Below are 23,808 nucleotides of genomic sequence, written 5' to 3'. Positions count from 1 at the left end.
TGGGGGAGATGAGCCGCCCGCCACGGGTCTTAGCTCGCCCCCAGCCCTGTCCCTCCCCTTGCACGGAGTAGGAGACCATCCCCTACCAGCCTTCCCTGTCTATGGCCCTGGCCAAGAAGTCAAAGATCAGTGCTGGCTCGTAGCCGGCGGGGCACTACATGCCAATGCCGCGATGCTGAGTGCTGAGTCGGACCTTTCTCTGGGCCTGGAGTCAGTGCCAACTCCATCAGGAGCACTTGGAGTCTGATCTCATGCTCTTTCTTAGTCCTAGGTTTAAAGGACTTGCAGATTCAACACTTATCTGCCCTTCACCGAGGCACCTGAGACAGCTACTGTGTGGAACGCTCAAGGGCATGGGCCATTTGCAGGGATTGCAGGGCTTAAAGTCTGGGGACCGGGGTATGCCCCGTCCCCTGGCTAAGTCCCCAATGGGACTAACAAAACTAACTACTGCTAAGGGCTAACTAACTCAACTACTAACTATGTACACTAACCTTACAAGAGCTCTCGCTCGTACTAGCATTGCTTAGGCTTCGTTTGTAAGAGCAGCGAACATTCCGTGCACCGTCACTGCCGGCAAGAAGGAACGGAGGGTGGGGGAGCTGGCAGGCACCCCTTATACCACACCATGCGGACGCCATTGCAGACACCACCAGAGCTGCTCCCCTACTGATACTGCTGAGGAAAAAACTTCCAGCACTGGTGCATGTGGCAAGCACACACACCTAATGTGGAAGGGACATGAGCAAGCACACGAAGAAAAACTCCTGCTTCTGTCAGCATACATGGGGGGGGTATGCTAACATAGGCTATGTCTATACTAGAGAGCCTTAGTGCAGTCATACTCATCTTTTGAGTGTGTGGTTGTTTGTTTGTTTTAAATAAAGAAGGTTTGCTTGAACAATGTCTGGCAGAGGACAGGATGGAATCTGAAATCACTTCTGAGGAGTTCGAGCCACTTAAGCTCTTTTGCAATAATGCACTCTGAACTAGTCCTTAGCCCTTTCAAACAGCCCTTCATTTATCAGCCAACTGCAAAAGTGATTCCCAATCTGTGAAGATAGTGGTGTCTGAGGAGCACCCATCGGTCACATGGTGCTGGATCAACAATTTCAGGGAAACCAGTGGCAAACATGCTTATGCATCGGTATTTCAAACCCAGTTTAAGGGGTTTGGGCTACTGCTTATTGTTGGAGACACATGCCAGAGGCCATATTACAAATAGGGAGCTACAGATTGAAGGCATATGTGCATTTGGAGCACAAATTGTACAATTAAAATGTAAAAGCAAAGAGAAAAAAAATACACAGAATGCCCAAAACAGTTGCCAACTGCCACTGGGATGCCAATATTATGATTTTTCTTAGTGAATGTAACAGAATCATTAGTGAACACTAAATTTTTAAATTTCATCTGACACTCAAAAGTAATGGTGGGATGATTTGCACTGTAATTGGTTTATATTTGGCTGGATACTAATTAAAACAACAGTAGTTTATTCTGCTGCCTGAAATGTCGTAGAACAAGTCTCTCACACTTGATGGTTGAATACTATTGGGATTTGTTCCATAGAAACTCAACCATCACTGTCTAGACATGCATATCAAACCCAGGGTGCAAAATTGTGTAAGTGTGATCTATGTCTGGGGCCAAAATAAGATGAGTAAACTAGGAACTACCTAATTTATTTTTGATCAAAATAATTTTAAAAATAGAATGCATAGGGAATCAAATTATGAATGTCCAAATGAACTAGTAAGTGCAAGTATCTGAGTATAGGTATACAAGCAGATATGGATTTTCCAGCTTCTCTCTCTCTCTCCAACCTTCACTTTGAAAAAGCAAAGGCTCAGTCTTATGTAGAACTGGTCTGGTTTCAGATTAGAAAATAGTCAAGAAGGGAACGATTCCAAAAAATCTCCAAGTTACAGAAAGATACCGTAAAGACCAAATTCTGTCTTTGAGTACAAAATGGCCACTGATTTCAAAGGGAGTTGTGCAAGCTATCCCAGGGCAGAATTCGGCCCATTCCATTCATTTTATATGTTGTTAGCATTTATATGGCTCCCATCAGTTTAGCAAGGAGGGGCACCACACACAGTTTAGATGAAGGTGAAATATTCCCCAGGTGGAAGGACCTTAGTCCTGCAAGTTACCTTTAAAAAAGCTACAGATAAAAAAAGACCTTGCATTACTCAATAATAGTTTACTTTGCTTACATATGCAAACCACTGCTTTCTTCGTCCCGACAATTCAATTCAGCACCTCTAACTTCATCGGTCTCTCTAAATAATAATTTAGATACGCTAGCAGAGAGAAGGGTCTAGTGAAGTACTCACTAAGTTAGAAGATCAGAAGTCACATGTTCTCATTTCAAACCACCATATAGGCTTGTGCAACCATGTTTCAACACCATTGTCTCCTGTACTGGTTATAGTATAGTTCCAGTTGTAGTGTAAACTGGATCTTAGCTGTTTGCTGTAAGTTTACCAGGTGAGGTTCAGGGAACAGGCAGGGCTCAGGAACAGTGTACTGAGAGCTAAGGATAGATATAGCCAGGTTTACAGAAGGAAACTTTTTTGGTGCCGATACAGTGGTATGATTGACAGGAATTTCTACGAGTTGAATTACACCTCTACCCCAATATAACGTGACCCGATATAACACTAATTTGGATATAATGCAATAAAGCAGCGCTCTGGGGAGTGGGGCTACGCACTCGGGTGGATCAGCGCGTCAACATGTCTGGCTCCAACACACTGCTCAGAACGGCATGTTAAGGGTGCCAGGCTGGGGCCAAGGGGTCTCGGGGGACTGGGAGCGGGAGGGTTGGATAGGGCGTGGGAGTCCCGAGGGGCCTGTCAGGGGGTGTGGATGGGGTCAGGGAACAGGCAGGTTGGGTAGGGGGTGGGGGGGCTTAGATAGGAGATAGGGTCAGTCAGGGGACAAGGGGTGGGGGGATTGTATGGGTCGGGGGTTCTGAGGGGTCAGTCAGGGGGCAGGAAGTGACTATTAATAAAGGAAATGCTCGAGGCCAAAGAGAGTTCGATATAAAACGCAGTTTCACCTATAACGCGTTAAGATTTTTTTGGCTCCAGAGGACTGCGTTATATCAGGGTAGAGGTGTATTTGTATATAGCCTTGCAAGTGACCCATTCCAAAATCCTGAAATTGCTATCATTCAGCAAAGCAATATAAATACACACACACACACACACTCCGAATACATGAGAGGTGTGGTACGAAGGACTTATCAGTATGATCTTGCGATGTCCAGGCCACTTATAAGTAATGCACATCATCCCATGTAAGTGCCAATAAAAATTTAATACCACACCAAACCTTCATGTTTTGTGTACATGTCATGTGTGTTGAAGAAAAAAAAATCTGACATTTCAGAGATTTTTTAAAGACTATTTTTCATATCCTTCTGCCTGTAAATTAAGTCAGGTACCTAAGTTACAATATATAAGATTCTCACCTTTGCCCCAGCCCTTTTACATCAGGTAAAGGGGTTGAAGTAGCACAAGCAGGTTCTAAAAGTCCCATATCCAGCCATGGGAGATTTCACCCTGCACAGGTACTGAAGACGACAGCCATAAGCTAGGGACAGGCTGCTGTAACTTAGAAAGCCCCTGAGGGCTGTTGAAATTGTACCAGGAACCATTCGGTCCCCAGAGCAACCCAAAATCATGGTTCAAAGACTTCTAAAAGTGACCTAAAATAACTTCTATACCTAAAAATGTCCCAGCTTTAACCTCTATACTGAACCCTTCGAGGGCTAAATGTGAGTGCCAAGATTGGCGATCACAAGATAACATTGCAGGTCATGAGATGTTGCGACTTTAAAACCACATTTTTGGTATCTGCAGTATACCCTCTGTCTTGCCTGTCTTGGGCCTTAGGCCAAAGTTTTTAAATAGGGGAGGAAATTCCACATTTAGGAAGAAGGTTTCTCTGCAAGTGATGGAAGCAGCTCTCACGGTCAGAATGCTGGTATAATTCCTGAGGAGATGGATACTCCACAGAAAACATGACATAATCAAACACGTGATAAATTCATTTATCTAAAATTTATCGTGTACCACTCTAATTTATAACTTCCACATGTGTTTGGTATATACATAGCTATAGACAGTGCACTGTCTGACATGCCTCAAGTGGTACTAACCAATGTTATTTTTGTCTGCCCAGGAGACAAAAAGTCTAATCAAATAACGCACAATGCTGAACAGAATGGGAACAGACGGTAAGAAAACATTAGAGGTTGAAAATGAAAACTTTAAATTAAGTGTAAACATCATTTCAGAACTGAACTACAACAAATTCAGTGTACCTGGTTTTTGCTCAAAAACTTTGAATAAAAGTTAATTGAACTTTCTCAGTTGTTAGATTCTTTGTAATTTTTTCCCCACGTTGCACTAGATTAAAGTTTACAAATATTTTGTGAAAATGTTAAACTTCCCTCATCTTCTTAATCAACTCTTAAAAAACAAAGCACTTATAAGTGAAGTACACTTTCATAAAAGATTGCCAGCCTTGGCACATGAACTTTTGTCGATAGGAAAGGAAGTAGCAGTGCAAGCTTCCTCATCTCTGCACTTCTCAGCCAAAGAGCCTCAACCCTCACCTAGTGGCTCCAATAGGGATACACTGGCGCCTATACTCATTTAAAGAGTGGCTGCTTGGTCATACTCCAGTGAACAAGACAAACAAAAGATCAGTAAAGTTTACAGCCGCTCGTATCCTGCAGGAACAATTATGTTACTCTCTCCTCACCCACCTACCACTGCTATTCTCATGTATCATCCCTCTGTGATTTCTTCTTTTACACCATGCTCTGCTCCCAATTGCTCTGGAAGCAGTTGCCTGACACAGACTTGCCAAGTGTCACAGACCTAATGTGACATTCACCCATTTGGCAACACTGCCATGGCTGCCTGAATCTTGGCTAAAACTCACATACATTTGGGGGGGAGGTGGGAAGAGAGATTGATTCTTTCCCTCAAAATACCCTTTGACCTGGTAATGGTGCACTAAGCTGAGAACTAAAAGTTCCTGTCTGCTTTCTTTCCCTGAGTGTTGCTGATATTTCTGTGAAGCTCAAAGCTCTATTGATCAAGGGCTCATATTCCTACCCATTTACAAATATGATACCTGAGAGGTTGCACAATATTACTTCAAACAGAGCTAAATAATATGGCAGACTCTAATATGACAGAAAGAAGAGGAGGACTTGTGGCACCTTAGAGACTAACACATTTCTTTGAGCATAAGCTTTCGTGAGCTACAGCTCACTTCATCGGATGCATTCAGTGGAAAATACAGTGGGGAGATTTATATACACAGAGAACATGAAACAATGGGTGTAACCATACACACGAACAAGAATGATCAGGTAAGGTGAGCTATCACCAGCAGGACAGTGGGGGCGGAAGGGAGGAGAGGGAAGAAACCTTTTGTAGTGATAATCACAGTTGGCCATATCCAGCAGTTAACAAGAACATGTGGGGTGGGGAATAGTTTTAACTTTGTGTAATGACCCATCCACTCCCAGTCTTTATTCAAGCCTAAGTTAATTGTATCCAGTTTGCAAATTAATTCCAATTCAGCAGTCTCTCCTTGGAGTCTGTTTTTGAAGTTTTTTTGTTGAAAAATTGCAACTTTTAGGTCTGTAATTGACTGACCAGAGAGATTGAAGTTATATGACAGAGTTACATCTCATCAACATTACCTTTCAGAATGAAGGTAACATATCTATGTGCTTAAAAATCCTATCTGTAACCTTTTCTCTAACTACCACCATCAGGAATAGAACCCAAGAATCCTGATACTCAACATTTCATTGCTGTCTCACAAATAGTTGTTTCGCCCTTCTGACAAAATATGCACGCTGTCTAAAGATAGTCTTCTGCTATCAACTGATTCTTCAGCTCAAGTGTAAGAGGTCTGTGCTGTGCGTCTGAAGATCATGGGTTCAAATCCTACAGATCACATAAGTGAGAAAAATTGTATGTGGTCACAGAGACTTTATCATAATGCACATCCAAAATGGGATAGAATTGCAGTTACTTTAATAATTAATTCTCTAACTTTTGAGTGCTTGACTGTACGACCTTAAGGATCTTGAGAGAGAGAGAGAGAGACACACAGACACACACACACACACACACCCCTCTTAGGGTTAACAGAGGCTGGAGACTGAGCTACTCCTGTTACTCTAGAGAAGCTCTCCCCAACCCCGCATAAGGGATGAGATGTGGGCATGCGAGATGCTTGTCTTGCTGTAGCTGACTATAGATAAACATAGAACATAATTCAGCCAATGGCACGTTAAACTAACGACTTTAACCAGGACTAATGCCAGGAAAAATGTTTAGGATGAAATTGACGGTTATATGTTAATTATTGGCAAATATGCAGTTATTTAATAGTTATTTAAATATTGGCAATGTAATTGTTCATTAAATAATTTGCATAAAAGGTTACACGTGGAGATGCAGAATAGTTAGCAGCTATGTTGATTTCAGAGCTTGAACACAGTGCTCAGCCAATTCTGCAGCGTCTTGAAACAATCTCTCCCCCATCCAGGCCAGAGCACAATGTTAGCTGGGAACAGGAATACCCAAGCATTCCCTGACTAAAGATTCCCAAAATCCAGAAGGGAAAAAAAAAGGGGATTAGTTTATTGCTGTGACAAGAGACTGCACTGGAACAGGTTATCGAAGGATGTGGTTCAGCATTCCTCAGAGTTTTTAAATCAAGACTGGATGTCTCACTAAAAGATGAGACTCTCATTCAACCACAAGTTGCTGGGACTGATCCAAGAATTGCTGCATTAAATTCTGTGGCTTGTGAACAGACTACAAAATCAAAATGGTCCCTTGTGGCCTTAAAAAAAAAAAAAAAAAATTCTACAAAATTCTGCCATATGGATCACAGCAAGAAACAGCAGCCGGTTTTTAGTCCTGGGTGGGAGAAATAAAACTACTCCTGAACTGACCTAGAAAAATATTGACCAGTAAATAACTTGCCAGATTTCTCTCTGATACTGTTGTGGTAATTATTTCTCATGTAGCTGTGATTAAGAGAATTATCATTATTACCCTTCTGTCCAAATTGATTTCTCCACACAAAAACCATACAATTGTATCTATCAATTAACTGACATTTTCCAATAAAGATATTTAACATTAATTAAATTTAGATCAGCAAGCCTGCTTGTTTGAAATCTTGTTCTCATGAACACCCATTGGTTTTAAAACATTTTTCTATTCCCAAACCACATGCAGACTGTTTGGCTCCACACAACACTTGTTACACTACATTTTAAAAGATTTTTTTTTTTTTTTTAGTTGTTGTACAGGGCAGCCTGAGAGATGCTAACCTTATTTTACCCAGGACTTCTGAGGAGACAAGGTACACAAAAGCCAAACAAACACTACAGCAAGAAATTATATCTGAACCAGAACATTAGTAGGTACAAATCAAACAAAGACAATGAAAAAAGTACTATACACACTGCTGAATAAGTTAATAGCAATAACAATGTTCCTTCAAATGGTTGTGAAGGAATATTTTTAAGTACTTAGGTTCGGAGAGCAATTATGAATGGTTTCAGAGATTAATTCAATTCCCTGAAACAGCCTAAGCATATACAGGCTTCCCCAATTCCCTCTTAACTCTTGGGACCATAAAAAAGAAAAGAAGAAATTTCAAGCAAGACGCCAGTAATCCTGTGCATCAATCATATGAAATAGTTAACGAACCTGCAAACATAGTCAACCATTTGAACCTTTTCACACAAGTTACACTGAAGTGTAGGAATATCACATGATAAAGCAATGAAAGGTAGAAACACCACATGAAGGAACAAAACAGAAGACTACACTCTGTTTATTCAACAAACATTGTAGCCACCATATTCTACGGAACTCAGTGCACGCACGCTCTGTTTTCTAGTATGTGCGCTTAGGTAGCAATTCCAGCAGAAAGACCAATTTAAATGCCATGGTTGAACAGACCAAATTATGGTAAAGAAAACCACAGATGTTGTGGTATTAAGCTTCCTATAAGTTAATAAAGAAACCTAATGTAATATAATAGCTTACCGTATTAAACTCTCAGACATGTAATAGTTTTAAATAGAATAAATTCTCTTTTCAGTTTACAGTAAAATTAGTTTGAGCCAAAACATTTCACAAGGGAAAAAGACATATTAATCATACAGTATAAAGGTTGGTATCTTAAAAACAACCCTGTCAGAAAAGGCTTAGATATTTAGACACTATTTTTATACTCAAAAAGAAAAAGGAGTACTTGTGGCACCTTAGAGACTAACACATTTATTTGAGTATAAGCTTTCGTGAGCTACAGCTCACTTCATCAAATGCGTTCAGTGGAAAATACAGTGTGGAGATTTGTATACATAGAGAACATGAAACAGTGGGTGTTACAATACACACTGTAAGGAGAATGATCACTTAAGGTGAGCTATTACCAGCAGGAGAGTTGGGGGGTGCAGGGGGGAAACCCTTTTGTAGTGATAATCAAGGTGGGCCATTTCCAGCAGTTGACAACAACATCTGAGGAACAGTGCGGGGGTGGAGTGGGGGAATAAACATGGGGGAAATAGTTTTACTTTGTGTAATGACCCATCCACTCCCAGTCTCTATTCAAGCCTAAGTTAATTGTATCCAGTTGGCAAATTAATTCCAATTCAGCAGTCTCTTATTGGAGTCTGTTTTTGAAGTTTTTTTGTTGAAGAACTGCAACTTTTCAGTCTGTGATCGAGTGACCAGAGAGACTGAAGTGTTCTCCAACTGGTTTTTGAATGTTATAATTCTTGACGTCCGATTTGTGTCCATTTATTCTTTTATGTAGAGACGTAAAGAGAGGTGTCACATTTGGGGACAATGTATACCTTCAAATCAGCGGCACTGCTCTGGGTACCCACATGGCCCCACAGTATGCCAACATTTTTATAGCTGACTTAGAACAACGCTTCCTCAGCTCTCGTCCCCTAACGCCCCTACTCTACTTGCCCTACATTGATGACATCTTCATCATCTGGACCCATGGAAAAGAAGTTCTTGAGGAATTCCACCATTATTTCAACAATTTCCATCCCACCATCAACCTCAGCCTGGACCAGTCCACAAAAGAGATCCACTTCCAGGACACTACGGCGCTAATAAGCGATGGTCACAAACACCACCCTATACCGGAAACCTACTGACCGCTATTCCTACCTACATGCCTCTAAGCTTTCATCCAGACCACACCACGGGATCCATTGTCTACAGCCAAGCTCTACGATACAACCGCATTTGCTCCAACCCCTCAGACAGAGACAAACACCTAAAAGATCTCTATCAAGCATTCTTACAACTACAATACCCACCTGCTGAAGTGAAGAAACAGATTGACAGAGCCAGAAGAGAGAGTACCCAGAAGTCACCTACTACAGGACAGGCCCAGCAAAGAAAATAACAGAACACCACTAGCCATCACCTTCAGCCCCCAACTAAAACCTCTCCAATGCATCAAGGATCTACAACCTATCCTGAAGGATGACCCATCACTCTCACAGATCTTGGGAGACAGCCCCCCAACCTGAAGCAAATACTCACCAGCAACCACAAACCAGAACCACTATCCCAGGAACCTATCCTTGCAACAAAGCCCGTTGCCAACTGTGTCCACATATCTATTCAGGGGACAGCATCATAGGGCCTAATCACATCAGCCACACTATCAGAGGCTCGTTCACCTGCACATCTACCAATGTGATATATGCCATCATGTGCCAGCAATGCCCCTCTGCCATGTACATTGGTCAAACTGGACAGTCTCTACGTAAAAGAATAAATGGACACAAATCAGACATCAAGAATTATAACATTCAAAAACCAGTTGGAGAACACTTCAATCTCTCTGGTCACTCGATTGCAAACCTAAAAGTTGCAATTCTTCAACAAAAAAACTTCAAAAACAGACTCCAAGGAGAGACTGCTGAATTGGAATTAATTTGCAAACTGGATACAATTAACTGGGACTGGATGGGTCATTAAACATGGGGAAATAGTTTTACTTTGTGTATTCCCACCTTCACCCCCCACTGTTCCTCAGACGTTCTTGTCAACTGCTGGAAATGGCCCACCTTGATTATCACTACAAAAGGTTCCCCCCGCCCCACCCATGCTCTCCTGCTGGTAATAGCTCACCTTAAGTGACCACTCTCCTTACAGTGTGTATGGTAACACCCATTGTTTCATGTTCTCTATGTATATAAATCTCCCCACTGTATTTTGCACTGAATGCATCCGATAAAGTGAGCTGTAGCTCACGAAAGCTTATGCTCAAATAAATTGATTAGTCTCTAAGGTGCCACAAGTACTCCTTTTCTTTTTGCGAATACAGACTAACATGGCTGCTACTCTGAAACCTATTTTTATACTATGTGTCTAGTGCCTGACAAATAAGTAACTTGTTATGGTTAGCTGGTCAAACTAACTAACATGCAGTTAGGCATGATTTACCCCTCCCCTTCAACATTCTTGGATTCACACAAATACCAAAATCAAACTAGAGTTTAGAACTGCAGTGAGAAAGGGAGGGCCATGTTAGCCCTAAGTATATCTTCCTTAACGTTACTAGGGGCATGTCTACACTGCAATTAGACACTTGTGGCTGGCCCATGCAGGGCTCAGGCTAAGGTGCTGTTTATCTGCAGTATAAACATTGTGCTCATGCTGGAACCTGGGCTCTGAGGGGTCGGAGCATCCCAGATTTCAGGCTGCAGCCCGAGCCCAAACGTCTACACCACAATTAAACAGCCCCTTAGCCTGGGCCATAAACCAGCCTTGGATGTCTGTCTAACTGCAGTGAAGACTTACCCTAAACAAACAGCTAGCCCTTGTAAAACATGGCTCTTTGGGTCTGACATGCCTATATGGCTGAACTGTTCAAACTTAAAAAAAAAAAATTAAAAATGGGGGATCAGCCATCATTTATTTCATTCTGCTTCAGGAAAATGGTCTGAATTAATTTGTAAACCAATATAGAAATCATAAAAAAAATCCAAGTTTTGAACTCTGCAGGCCTCCTTTCACTTACAATGGTTTTATACTGCTGTAACTCCATTAACTTCAAACTGACAAAAAGTCTTCAAGTTACACCCACTTTAAGGGCATAAAAGAGCCTTAATGTAAATGAGAATCAGGGCAAAGTCTAATCTTTCAAGAGCACTCCCCAAATTTACATTTCAAGAAAATTAAACAATTTATATTCCAAAACAAATGTTAAAATACAGTTAAGACAGAAAGCACATTTCAGTGATTTAAGAATAAAAAGAAGTTACACCATGAAGGAACAAAACAGAGTGAAGCTAAGCTGGGTAAAAAGGTGTAACAAAAGCAAGAGAAGTGTAGTCAGTTATATTATTAATAATTTTTAACTAGAAAGTTGGTTTTCAATGTAAATCAATTAAAGATAGTACATGTTCAACAGTGTGAAATACTGTTCTTCCTTATGAGCATAGCAACACAGATAGCTTTCATCATAGAAGAAGGTGTTGGGCAGTTTTCAAGCTCTGCATTAGGACTGGGAACCTAAAGCAACCGAGAAAGGCAAGACCACCAATAAAATTAAGTTACTCACTTCTAACTTTCTCCTCTTACTTCTTCCAAGGGGGCACGGCTCGTCTTCTTACTCCTCCCAACTTCTGTCTGCATTTACCACCTTTATTTCATTGCATCATTTCTCCTCTCTCATCAGTACTACAGGTCTTTCCCATTTGATGGGCCAGAACCTCTGGTGGTTTAAATCAGCACAGCTCCATTCAATGGAGCTAGGACAATTTTTTCTATCTGAGACTCTGGCTCTTTGAGTGCTACTGGGGTGGGAGGCAGAGAAAGAAGAGGGGTCTTCTACTTCCCCACCGATTTTTTCCCTCTTTTTTCAGTAATTCACATTAAAAACAGAGAACTATTGAGAATTTGAACAGTGTAAATTAACAAGCACAATTCAAAGCAAGGATAATACAATACTATGTCCGTTTATTTTGACAAATGTAGTTTCATTTTGAAAATTCATTACAGCACACGTAATTGTTCAGGAAGGTATCTTGTAAAAATAATTAAGGTTTGGTAATATGAGAGTGCACTAACCACTGTGCGCTATATTGTGTAATTGCTGCAGCATACTCTAGTATTTTTACGGGGTGACTAGTGAAGTGTGTGATAGCGAGGTTCTACTCTACTTACTCCTCATGTTATAGCAATCTTTGCCCTGGAGCAGGTGAACAAAGGTCATTTGTTCTACTAGAGCAGGAGCTCTCTTAGAATTTAAAATATCAAAAAACAGAACCCAACCCAATAAAAATAAATTGTAAAAATTTTCCTGGTAAACTATAATGTATTCCACATGCTCTCTCTTATGAGTGGCAGCTGTAATCAATTTAGCTGATCGTAATGAATTATGTGCAGTTATGTAGTGCTTTTCAAAGGTGAGTTTCCTCATGCTATGCTGGGGTACCTAAGGCAAGAAAGATTAAGTATTTGGTCTGCATCATACTTAAGATTGACTTTCATGTACAGATTTCAAAGTTAGATAAAAAGTTGAGTAAGCATTATCATCTCCATTTTATAGGGCTTGTCTACAGGGGCAGTTACTGTGCAGAAAGTTAGATGAGAATTTACACCGCACTACCCTACCCTAAGAGTATGTGGACACTCTTACCATGCGCTAAAAGTGCTGTGACAAGATGGCTGATGTTAGTCTGGTGGGTCCTGCGCTTTTCTTGGCATGGAGCTAAGATGCCACCCCTTGCCCCTGTTCTTGGGGTATCGATGGCCCCACTAGTGGCCCAGGAAGGTGGTAAAGGAGGGAATTGGGGGAGAGATCTGGGTTTGCTCCTCACTCTGAGCCCCAGCCCCTCTCAACCCCTGCAGGTTCTTACCCTCTTCCCCCTTGGGTGGGGTACCTGCAGTCCTTAGATGCTGGGGAAGGGAATCTCCTTCCCCTACTGGGGCAGGGTCCCCTTTGCTTCAGTTCTCTGATTTTCCAAGTCTCACAGCATACCTCCAAGCTCCTATCCTCTCTTCTTCCTCCTCCCCGTCTGCCTGAAGCAGGGGAGTTCATTAGGTTCCTAACAGGGCCTTAATTGACTGCAGGTGCTCCTATTAACCTGCAGCCACCTTCCCTAGTCTATAGGGAACCACACCTTAATTAGCCTTGAGCTTATAGATTTCCCCTCTAGCACTCTCCCACTGCTCCCTGGCCCTCTGTATCACAGTGCCCTTGGTGGTTTAGTGTAGTAGATTTTACAGTGTATCAAGCTCAAATGCACAAAGATGTTTTTACTACCTTGCTGTGCTGTAACTTCCTGTGTCAACAATCTATAGATGTAGAAACTGAGGTAGAGAGGTTAGGTAACTTAATCAAGCCATACAGTGAGTCTGTGACAGAGTTGGGAAAGATTTTTGTCCTATTCAACTGCCAGGCCTCTGTTCTATCCACTAGGCCACAAACGCCCTATCTTGAGGAATGGAAAGTACTTCCTTTGATCAGGGTGAATGAGCTTCCAGCTACTGATGACTTCTCGAGTGGGCTGGATGTAGTGGGAGAGCTAAAACTCCCTTGCTTTATCAACCTACAGTTGTACCCTTCTCTTCCATTTGCCTTTGCTCATTGTCTCTTTATCCTTGCATCCCTTCTAGTTTCTAGATCCTCTCTCCCAACAAACACAGAGCTCCCTGCATCAGTGAGGATGGCACCTATGCTCATAGCATTTTCCAGTATGAAACCAACTACAACTCTTTTCTGCTTTACTCAGTAGTATCAGAGTAATTTAAAAATGAAAGGGGGTATGAGTAGAAACATGATAACATGTTCAATTAACACCCCCCCCCCCAAGTTTTAAGGTTGTTTAAATATAAAAGATCTTTAAGGATATGATGGCAAAAATGCTCTTACAACATTTAGCCAAATCCAGCTACTGTGTCTTTTAGGTTTAGTAACAAACAGGTTGGAGGAAATTTCTTTTGAAATGTCGGTGTCCTCTCAAACAGCTCAGGGTTATAATCCCAGCCATATAAGTAGGATGACCAGACAGCAAGTGTGGAAAATCGGGACAGGGGTGGGGGGTAATAGGCGACTATATAAGACAAAGCCCCAAATATCGGGACTCTCCCTATAAAATCAGGACGTCTGGTTACCCTACATATAAGTCTCCAGCTCCAAAGTGGCTGTGGCTGAGCTGGGTGGAGTAGAGTGGGCAACCTGTTGCAACCACACAAAAAAAATAAGCTTTCTTAAAGTTTCTTACCGGATATGTGTTGCAGGAAGGGACTCATACTGGCGAGAAAGAAAGAGCTCTCTGTGTTTCAACTGATGTTTCTGTTTATCAGTCAAATCAGCCTCATTTGTTGTTTCAGACTCTTCTTCAACTTCTTCTGCACAAGGATAGAAGACAGGATGAAATTAGCTTTGCTATAGAATACAGTTGTGGACGTTCACTTTTTTTTAAACCCTCTCGGCAACCTGCTTGGACATTCTACAGAAAATTATTCATCAATTATTGTAAAACAGGTTGCCATTTTATGCATTCTAATAACTAGGGATGAATGCTTTTAAATATTATGTGTGTTATTTAATTCCTTTAAAAATGATGTTTTCTGTTCCTCTATTTGTGCTTAGGAGTTTTTCAGATGGTCACAAGGGGAACACTACCATTCCTCTTTCACCTCCTTTCCCCTTCTTTTCTTCATTATGCACACAGCTGCCCACGGTCGCTACTGTTCAGCTTCAGCTCTGCTGCTACTGTTACTGGTAAAACCATAGCAGGGCCTGGGGAGGAACATGCAGTCAACAAAATAGCGAAACTGCCTAATGCACAATGTAAACAAACTGCACAGAGAAAAAAATTAAAACCCCTAATTGACTTCAGTTATAATAATCTAACAATATTTTCAGATGACACTATGTTTTAAAAGTTGACAGTATCCCTCTAATACAGGGGTTGGCAATCTTTGGCCCATGGCCCATTCAGGGTAATCCGCTGTCAGACCGCGAGACATTTTGCTGATGTTGACCATCCGCAGGCAGAGACCCATGTAGCTACCAGTGGCTGTAGTTTGCCATTCCTGGCCAATGGGAGCTGCGGGAAGTGGTGGGTCTCCGGGGCATGCTGGCTGCTGCTTCCCGCAGCTCCAATTGGCCGGAAACAGTGAACTGCGGCCACTGGGAGCTGCGGGGGGCCGTGCCTGTGGACTGTCAACTTAAACAAAATGTCTCATGGCCCAACAGGGGATTACCCTGATGGGCCATGTACCAAAGATTGCCAACCCCTGTTTTAACAGAACAGAAGAAAAAAAGGGGCATAAATTTTAAATATAAAAATAATTTGTTTTATTAAAACAATAATAAGTACTGATATAACACTTTAAAAGATTAAAGACTTTTATAAGATGTGTGCCCTTTTAGTTAATCTTTAAAAGCAGAGGCCTTTATGAAGTATTTTATCAGTTTACTCCATATTTTGAACCTCTATAAATCTAAAATACTTTGGAACCAGCTTGGCATGTGGTAAATCCCACTGGGGGGAGTGGGAGTAGGTATTGCAGGGCAGGACGGTAGTGGGATTAAAAATCATACAAAGCAGCGCTCTAATCCTGAGTTACTGCTATAAAACTTGCCTGAGAATACTCAGCAAACACTGCCTCTGTATTGGCAGGGTTCCTCACATGTTCCCTGTAGTTAATTAAAGGAAATACTGAGGCCATCTTATCTATTCTTCTAAGCAGCATGGATATTTTACAAACAACCCATGTAGTACGGATGCTAAACTCTTAAGCCTGAATGTTCTCTCATGGTAGAATCAGGATTCTCTCCAAATTCAAGATTGCTATCCTACTGCATCTGCTCCTCATCCCCTTCTGGCTCCCTAGTGGCTCTTCTCATAGTGGTAGGGGAGAATACTCCCTTAAGTGATTCCAGCTCCATCGAATCCCAGTTCCCCTACCTATCCGTCTGTCTGCCCTATTGGGTGGGCTGCATATGCAGGGAAGTGAGAGAAAAGAAGCTCATTCCCTACAGCCACCACCCCCACACATACCTCTGTGACCTCACCAGAAAAGGTAAAGCCACCCACCCCTAGTTACATATGACAAAAGTAATTAAAAGCAAATTTCTCCTGAAGAACCTGAGCCTGCAGGTGTCTCAGTTCTGACACTGACACTCCAACACACACAATGCCACATACGCCAACGTTAAAGACGATAACCCTTTCACGGGGTCTAGCTAATATAACAGAGCCAAGCTGCCACTGAGCGCACATGAGGTACCTGGATACCAAGCTGTTGCCACAGTACTACTATGGTAATTACTTCCTCCATTTAATTTGTGTAGAATCTTACTGTTCAGACAATGTACCAGAGGTCAAGTCAGCTTAAAAGTTTACATTTGTAGAGATTTCTATGCTACTGAAAAACAATTAAAGAGGAAAGGGAATGAAGGATTGACACATTTTTCTTTTAACAATCAAGAGAGAAAAAGCAAAAGTTTACCTATTGTACAGGAGACACTGCACTATTCAAATGATATTTTCAAATTGTTATAGAAGTGTTCATGTCTGTTACACACTGTTAAATTTCTTACATGGCGATCAAGGGCTCATCATAATACTAACTTCTTCTCTGATTCCCGATAGGCATATCAGGGAAACTTGAGTTACTTCAGATGCAAAATTTTATTATAATCTTCTTTATGAAGTTAGTAATTAAAGATGAAAAACAACAATGGGAAAAAATGTCAAAGGTTAACCTTTCAAACACACAATGAGTTTGACAACTACAGTGAAGGTGAATCATTGTTAGAAGCGATATTTGTTTCGGCTAACAAATCCTAAGAGCAAAATATACAATGAAGTTCCAAACAGTCTTTTCCTCTTCAAATATAAAAAAAAAAAAAAAAGTCAACAATTCTATTTATTTATTTATTTAGAGTTTCTTCTGTTTACAAGTCCAAGCTCTTGGCATTCTTTGGGTATTTTTATTTCATCCACAGTCTGAAAAACAGCAGAGAAATTAAAATTCTCTGTTTAAGTTTACCAGCCAGTCTGAACGCATAATTTAAAGAAGTTATCCAGGGACTAAAAGCTTTTGCGAAGTCCAATTTCATTATACCCATCCTTCCCCCCCCAAAAAGACTATATTAGCAGAATGCAGATGGGAGCAAGTAATTACTTCAATAAAGCTTTATTGAATCATGGGTCAAAGTGGTAAAATATAAGTAGCAAAACAAAGGCAACACAATCAATCAACAAAATCATGACCAACTAGTAGTTATAAATAGAAAAGAAATGGTACTACAATGTTTTTCCTGAGATTTTACAGGCACAGAACTATGGACACCCATAGTTGTGAATCCCACAACCACCACAACTTGGCCATATTGCATAAATATAGCATACAGCATTTATAAGGGTACAGTACATATAGGGTTAATTTCAATGCCTTAACATACTGTATATTCCCAGACAAAAAATTGCCTAACTTAGAGTTGAGGTTGATCTAATTTATTTCTCATCAACACGATCATCAGTTAAGGGAATCTTCATTTACATGCCATAACATCATATTACCCATATTATTGCTTTCTTTGACCTGGATGACTACACACAAAGGTGTACAGGATTAAAAGTGTGATTTTATACAAATTTAAACCAGTGCAAGTTTGCATATGGACACTTTTATATCAGTTTTAAGTCTGATTTATATTGGTTTATCTTGCCACAGTGAATTTGCAGGCACAAGAATAACTGATAAAAACAAGTTTTAAATTCGATGAGTCTTCACAAAAAAAGTTGCACCACTTTTACTAAACTAATTTAAGATAAACCAGTATAACTTGTGTGTGTAGACAAGCCCAGACTCCTCTTTCCCACAACTCCCTTGCGCTTCAGCCATATAATTAACTACAAAAGCACACTACCCAATTCCTCTAAATCACATTCAAATGTAAAACCTTAACTACACAAATATAAATCCAACTATAGGTGTAAAAAGAAAAGGAGTACTTGTGGCACCTTAGAGACTAACCAATTTATTTGAGCATAAGCTTTCGTGAGCTACATGAAGTGAGCTGTAGCTCACGAAAGCTTATGCTCAAATAAATTGGTTAGTCTCTAAGGTGCCACAAGTACTCCTTTTCTTTTTGCGAATACAGACTAACACAGCTGTTACTCTGAAAACTATAGGTGTGTGTGTGTGACATTCCCCTGCAATGTTATCTGGACTGGTGATCTGCTAGGTCATTCCAATCCTTGACTCTGGGAGCCAGCCTTACCCTGCTCTGCTGTGAGAACCCCCACTCCTGGGCTGTTCATGAACAGCCTCTAGCATTTGAGCTGCTTAGATTGTACAACCAAATGACATTAGCCAATATCTCCTGTCAGGGTTCCCTCCCCACTCTGAATTCTAGGGTGCAGACATAGGGACCTGCATGAAAGACCTCCTAAGCTTATTTCTACCAGCTTAAGTTAAAAACTTCCCCAAGGCACAAATCTCTATTTGTCCTTGGACTGAGGTATGCTGCCACCACCAAGTGATTTAGACAAAGTATCAGGGAAAGGACCACCTGGAGTTCCTATTCCCACAAAATATCCCCCCAAGCCTACACCCCCTTTCCTGGGGAGGCTTGAAAAAAAACTAGCTGAGCACAAACCAGACCCTTGGGTTTGTAGGACACTAAAAACCCAATCAGATTCTTAAAAAACAGAACTTTATTATAAAGAAAAAAATAAGTAAAAGAAGCACCTTTGTAAAAATCAGGATGGAAGGTAATTTTACAGGACAATCAGATTCAAAACAGAGGATTTCCCTCTAGAAAAAACAAAAATTACAAAAGCCAGGGATAAACCTCCTACTTAGCACAGGGAAAATTCACAAGCATAACAAAAGATAAACTAACCCGTCTTACCTATACTGGTTGCAATATTGGAGACTTGGATTAGGATGGGTTGGAGAAGATGGATTTCTGTCTGGCCCCTCTCAGTCCAAAGAGAGAGTCACCACACAAAACAAAGAGCACAAACAAAACCTCCCCCCCCCCCCCAAGATTTGAAAGTATCTTCTTTCCCCATTGGTCCTGTCGGTCAGGTGCTAACCCAGTTATTTGAGCTTCTTAACCCCCTACAGGTAAGAAGGAATTCTAGGCTACACTTAGCTGTATGTTTATGACATCTCCCAATCCAGAAACAACCCTAGGAACCTCCATCTTGCAGTGTCCAGTTATGCCAGCTGGATGCTGCAAGCTTATGAGAGTTCATCAATTTAACAAAGAAACGGATATGTACTGGACTTGTTATCCCAAGGGGAGTCTCTGACTTGCTTCAAGCCAAACGCACTGCTTCAGATAGAATAAACAAATATTTATTAACTACAAAAAATAGATTTTACGTGATTATAAGTCAAAGCACCAGAAGGCAGATTTGGTGAAGTGAAATGAAATAAAAGCAAAATAAAAGCTGATCTTAACATTTTCAGAGCCCTTACAAACTTAGATGCTTCTCACCACGGGCTGGCTGGTTGTCCTTCAGCCAGGCTCTCCCCTTTGATCAGCACTTCAGTCACTTGATGGTCTGTAGATGGAGGTGAGAGAGAGACGAAGAGCATGGCAAAGTCTCTCCCTTTTATCATGTTCTTTCTTCCCTCTTGGCTTTGCCCCCCCCCCTTCAGGGTCAGGTGAGCATTACCTCATTGTAGTCCCTAACTGACCAAGGGAAAGGGGTGTCACTCACTCGAGAGTCCAACAGATCCTTTGTTGCTGCCTAGGCCAGTGTCCTTTGTTTCTGTGACACTGGGCTGTCACATGCCCTGATGAGGTGTGAACTGCCCCTGTGTTCCTGGAGAGTTTTGCCTGGGCTTGTTTTAAGCCATGAGGACACATTTTCAGCCTCATAACTAGATACATGAAATTACAACTTATAACATAAAAAGAAAAGGAGTATTTGTGGCACCTTAGAGACTAACCAATTTATTTGAGCATGAGCTTTCGTGAGCTACAGCTCACTTCATCAGATGCATACCGTGGAAACTGCAGCAGACTTTATATATACACAGAGAATATGAAACGATACCTCCTCCCACCCCACTGTCCTGCTGGTAATAGCTTATCTAAAGTGATCAACAGGTGGGCCATTTCCAGCACAAATCCAGGTTTTCACACCCTCCACTCCCCCACACAAATTCACTCTCCTGCTGGTGCTAGCCCATCCAAAGTGACAACTCTTTACATAATCAAGTCGGGCTTTCTCACATCCCCCCCACCCCCATACACACACAAACTCACTCTCCTGCTGGTAATAGCTCATCTAAACTGACCACTCTCCAAGTTTAAATCCAAGTTAAACCAGAACATCTGGGGGGGGGGGGTAGGAAAAAACAAGAAGAAACAGGCTACCTTGCATAATGACTTAGCCACTCCCAGTCTCTATTTAAGCCTAAATTAATAGTATCCAATTTGCAAATGAATTCCAATTCAGCAGTTTCTCGCTGGAGTCTGGATTTGAAGTTTTTTTGTTTTAAGATAGCGACCTTCATGTCTGTGATTGCGTGACCAGAGAGATTGAAGTGTTCTCCGACTGGTTTATGAATGTTATAATTCTTGACATCTGATTTGTGTCCATTTATTCTTTTACGTAGAGACTGTCCAGTTTGACCAATGTACATGGCAGAGGGGCATTGCTGGCACATGATGGCATATATCACATTGGTGGATGTGCAGGTGAACGAGCCTCTGATAGTGTGGCTGATGTTATTAGGCCCTGTGATGGTGTCCCCTGAATAGATATGTGGGCACAATTGGCAACGGGCTTTGTTGCAAGGATAAGTTCCTGGGTTAGTGGTTCTGTTGTGTGGTATGTGGTTGTTGGTGAGTATTTGCTTCAGGTTGCGGGGCTGTCTGTAGGCAAGGACTGGCCTGTCTCCCAAGACTTGTGAGAGTGTTGGGTCATCCTTTAGGATAGGTTGTAGATCCTTAATAATGCGTTGGAGGGGTTTTAGTTGGGGGCTGAAGGTGACCGCTAGTGGCGTTCTGTTATTTTCTTTGTTAGGCCTGTCCTGTAGTAGGTAACTTCTGGGAACTCTTCTGGCTCTATCAATCTGTTTCTTTACTTCTGCAGGTGGGTATTGTAGTTGTAAGAAAGCTTGACAGAGATCTTGTAGGTGTTTGTCTCTGTCTGAGGGGTTGGAGCAAATGCGGTTGTATCGCAGAGCTTGGCTGTAGACGATGGATCGTGTGGTGTGGTCAGGGTGAAAGCTGGAGGCATGCAGGTAGGAATAGCGGTCAGTAGGTTTCCGGTATAGGGTGGTGTTTATGTGGCCATTGTTTATTAGCACTGTAGTGTCCAGGAAGTGGATCTCTTGTGTGGACTGGACCAGGCTGAGGTTGGTGGTGGGATGGAAATTGTTGAAATCATGGTGGAATTCCTCAAGGGCTTCTTTTCCATGGGTCCAGATGATGAAGCTGTCATCAATATAGCGCAAGTAGAGTAGGGGCGTTAGGGGACGAGAGCTGAGGAAGCGTTGTTCTAAATCAGCCATAAAAATGTTGGCATACTGTGGGGCCATGCGGGTACCCATAGCAGTGCCGCTGATCTGAAGGTATACATTGTCCCCAAATGTGAAATAGTTATGGGTAAGGACAAAGTCACAAAGTTCAGCCACCAGGTTAGCCGTGACATTATCGGGGATAGTGTTCTTGACGGCTTGTAGTCCATCTTTGTGTGGAATGTTGGTGTAGAGGGCTTCTACATCCATAGTAGCCAGGATGGTGTTATCAGGAAGATCACCGATGGATTGAAGTTTCCTCAGGAAGTCAGTGGTGTCTCGAAGGTAGCTGGGAGTGCTGGTAGCGTAGGGCCTGAGGAGGGAGTCTACATAGCCCAGACAATCCTGCTGTCAGGGTGCCAATGCCTGAGATGATGGGGCGCCCAGGATTTCCAGGTTTATGGATCTTGGGTAGTAGATAGAATATCCCAGGTCGGGGTTCCAGGGGTGTGTCTGTGCGGATTTGATCTTGTGCTTTTTCAGGAAGTTTCTTGAGCAAATGCTGTAGTTGCTTTTGGTAACTCTCAGTGGGATCATAGGGTAATGGCTTGTAGAAACTCGTGTTGGAGAGCTGCCGAGCAGCCTCTTGTTCATATTCCGACCTATTCATGATGACAACAGCACCTCCTTTGTCAGCCTTTTTGATTATGATGTCAGAGTTGTTTCTGAGGCTGTGGATGGCATTGCGTTCCGCATGGCTGAGGTTATGGGGCAAGTGATGCTGCTTTTAAACAATTTCAGCCCGTGCACGTCGGCGGAAGCACTCTATGTAGAAGTCCAGCCTGCTGTTTCGACCTTCAGGAGGAGTCCATCTAGAATCCCTCTTTCTGTAGTGTTGGCAGGGAGACCTCTGTGGATTAGTATGTTGTTCAGAGGTATTTTGGAAATATTCCTTGAGTCGGAGACGTCGAAAATAGGATTCTAGGTCACCACAGAACTGTATCATGTTCGTGGGGGTGGAGGGGCAGAAGGAGAGGCCCTGAGATAGAACAGCTGCTTCTGCTGGGCTGAGAGTATAGTTGGATAGGTTAACAATATTGCTAGGTGGGGTGAGGGAACCATTGCTGTGGCCCCTTGTAGCATGTAGTAGTTTAGAAAGTTTAGTGTCCTTTTTCTTTTGTAGAGAAGCAAAGGGTGCGTTGTAAATGGCTTGTCTAGTTTTAGTAAAATCCAGCCACGAGGAAGTTTGTGTGGAAGGTTGGTTTTTTATGAGTATCCATTTTTGAGAGCTCATTCTTAATCTTTCCCTGTTTGCTGTAGAGGATCTTGATCAGGTGATTCCGCAGTTTCTTTGAGAGCGTGAGGCACAAGCTGTCAGCATAGTCTGTGTGGTATGTAGATTGTAATGGATTTTTTACCTTCAGTCCTTTTGGTACGATGTCCATCTGTTTGCATTTGGAAAGGAAGATGATGTCTGTCTGTATCTGTACAAGTTTTTTCATGCAGTTGATAGATTTCCACTCCATACGGCTAAATGCAGTGCCTTGCATAATGACAGGTTTCAGAGGAACAGCCGTGTTAGTCTGTATTCGCAAAAAGAAAAGGAGTACTTGTGGCACCTTAGAGACTAACCAATTTATTTGAGCATGAGCTTTCGTGAGCTACAGCTCACTTCATCAGATGCACCGTGAGCTGTAGCTCACGAAAGCTCATGCTCAAATAAATTGGTTAGTCTCTAAGGTGCCACAAGTACTCCTTTTCTTTTTGCGAATACAGACTAACACGGCTGTTCCTCTGAAACTTATAACATAACATTACTATAACAACCATCCCCAAGCAAGGTTTAAACCAATACAACAGCATCTACACATGAAGTTGCATCAATTTAACTAAATTGGTTTAGTTAACATGTGCAACTTCATGTTTAGACCAGACCAAAGGAATAAACTTTACATTCAATAATTGTTAAATGCTCTCCTTTCTCGCATACCTCTTTATTCTAAACTAAGCCTTAATTTATAAAAACATGCTTCATGTGTGACCAACGTGACACAGAACCTACAGCTAAAAGAATATAAAAATACTGTGACTAAGTAATAACGAATTAACTGCAAAGATCAAAGAAAAGACAACTGTGCATGGATTTCTTTTCAGTTTAGCAAGGGCAGCACCAATGACATCAAGTTTGCGTTTGCAGCTAGGATGCTAAAGGTAAATAACTACACTGTATTGCTTTGTTTACCATCAAAACAAATAC

The 23,808-nt window shown here is 41.7% G+C and overlaps 1 protein-coding gene across 4 annotated transcripts in view; it reads right to left on the bottom strand.

Annotated features, from left to right (window-relative positions):
* MTA3 (metastasis associated 1 family member 3) overlaps window positions 1-23,808 on the bottom strand; it is a 264,399-nt gene that overhangs the window by 210,648 nt on the left and 29,943 nt on the right. For all 4 annotated transcript variants that reach the window (XM_048843021.2, XM_075127129.1, XM_048843022.2 and 1 more), the window contains exon 4: window positions 14,330-14,456. In XM_048843021.2, coding sequence (XP_048698978.2) covers window positions 14,330-14,456 — 127 coding nt within the window. The remainder of the gene's footprint in view (window positions 1-14,329; window positions 14,457-23,808) is intronic.

The sequence above is a fragment of the Caretta caretta genome, chromosome 3 (assembly GCF_965140235.1).
Source record: "Caretta caretta isolate rCarCar2 chromosome 3, rCarCar1.hap1, whole genome shotgun sequence".
NCBI classification, from domain to species: domain Eukaryota; kingdom Metazoa; phylum Chordata; order Testudines; family Cheloniidae; genus Caretta; species Caretta caretta.
The sequence above is the reverse complement of the archived record's forward strand: the minus strand, read 5'-3'. Positions and strand labels throughout refer to the sequence as shown.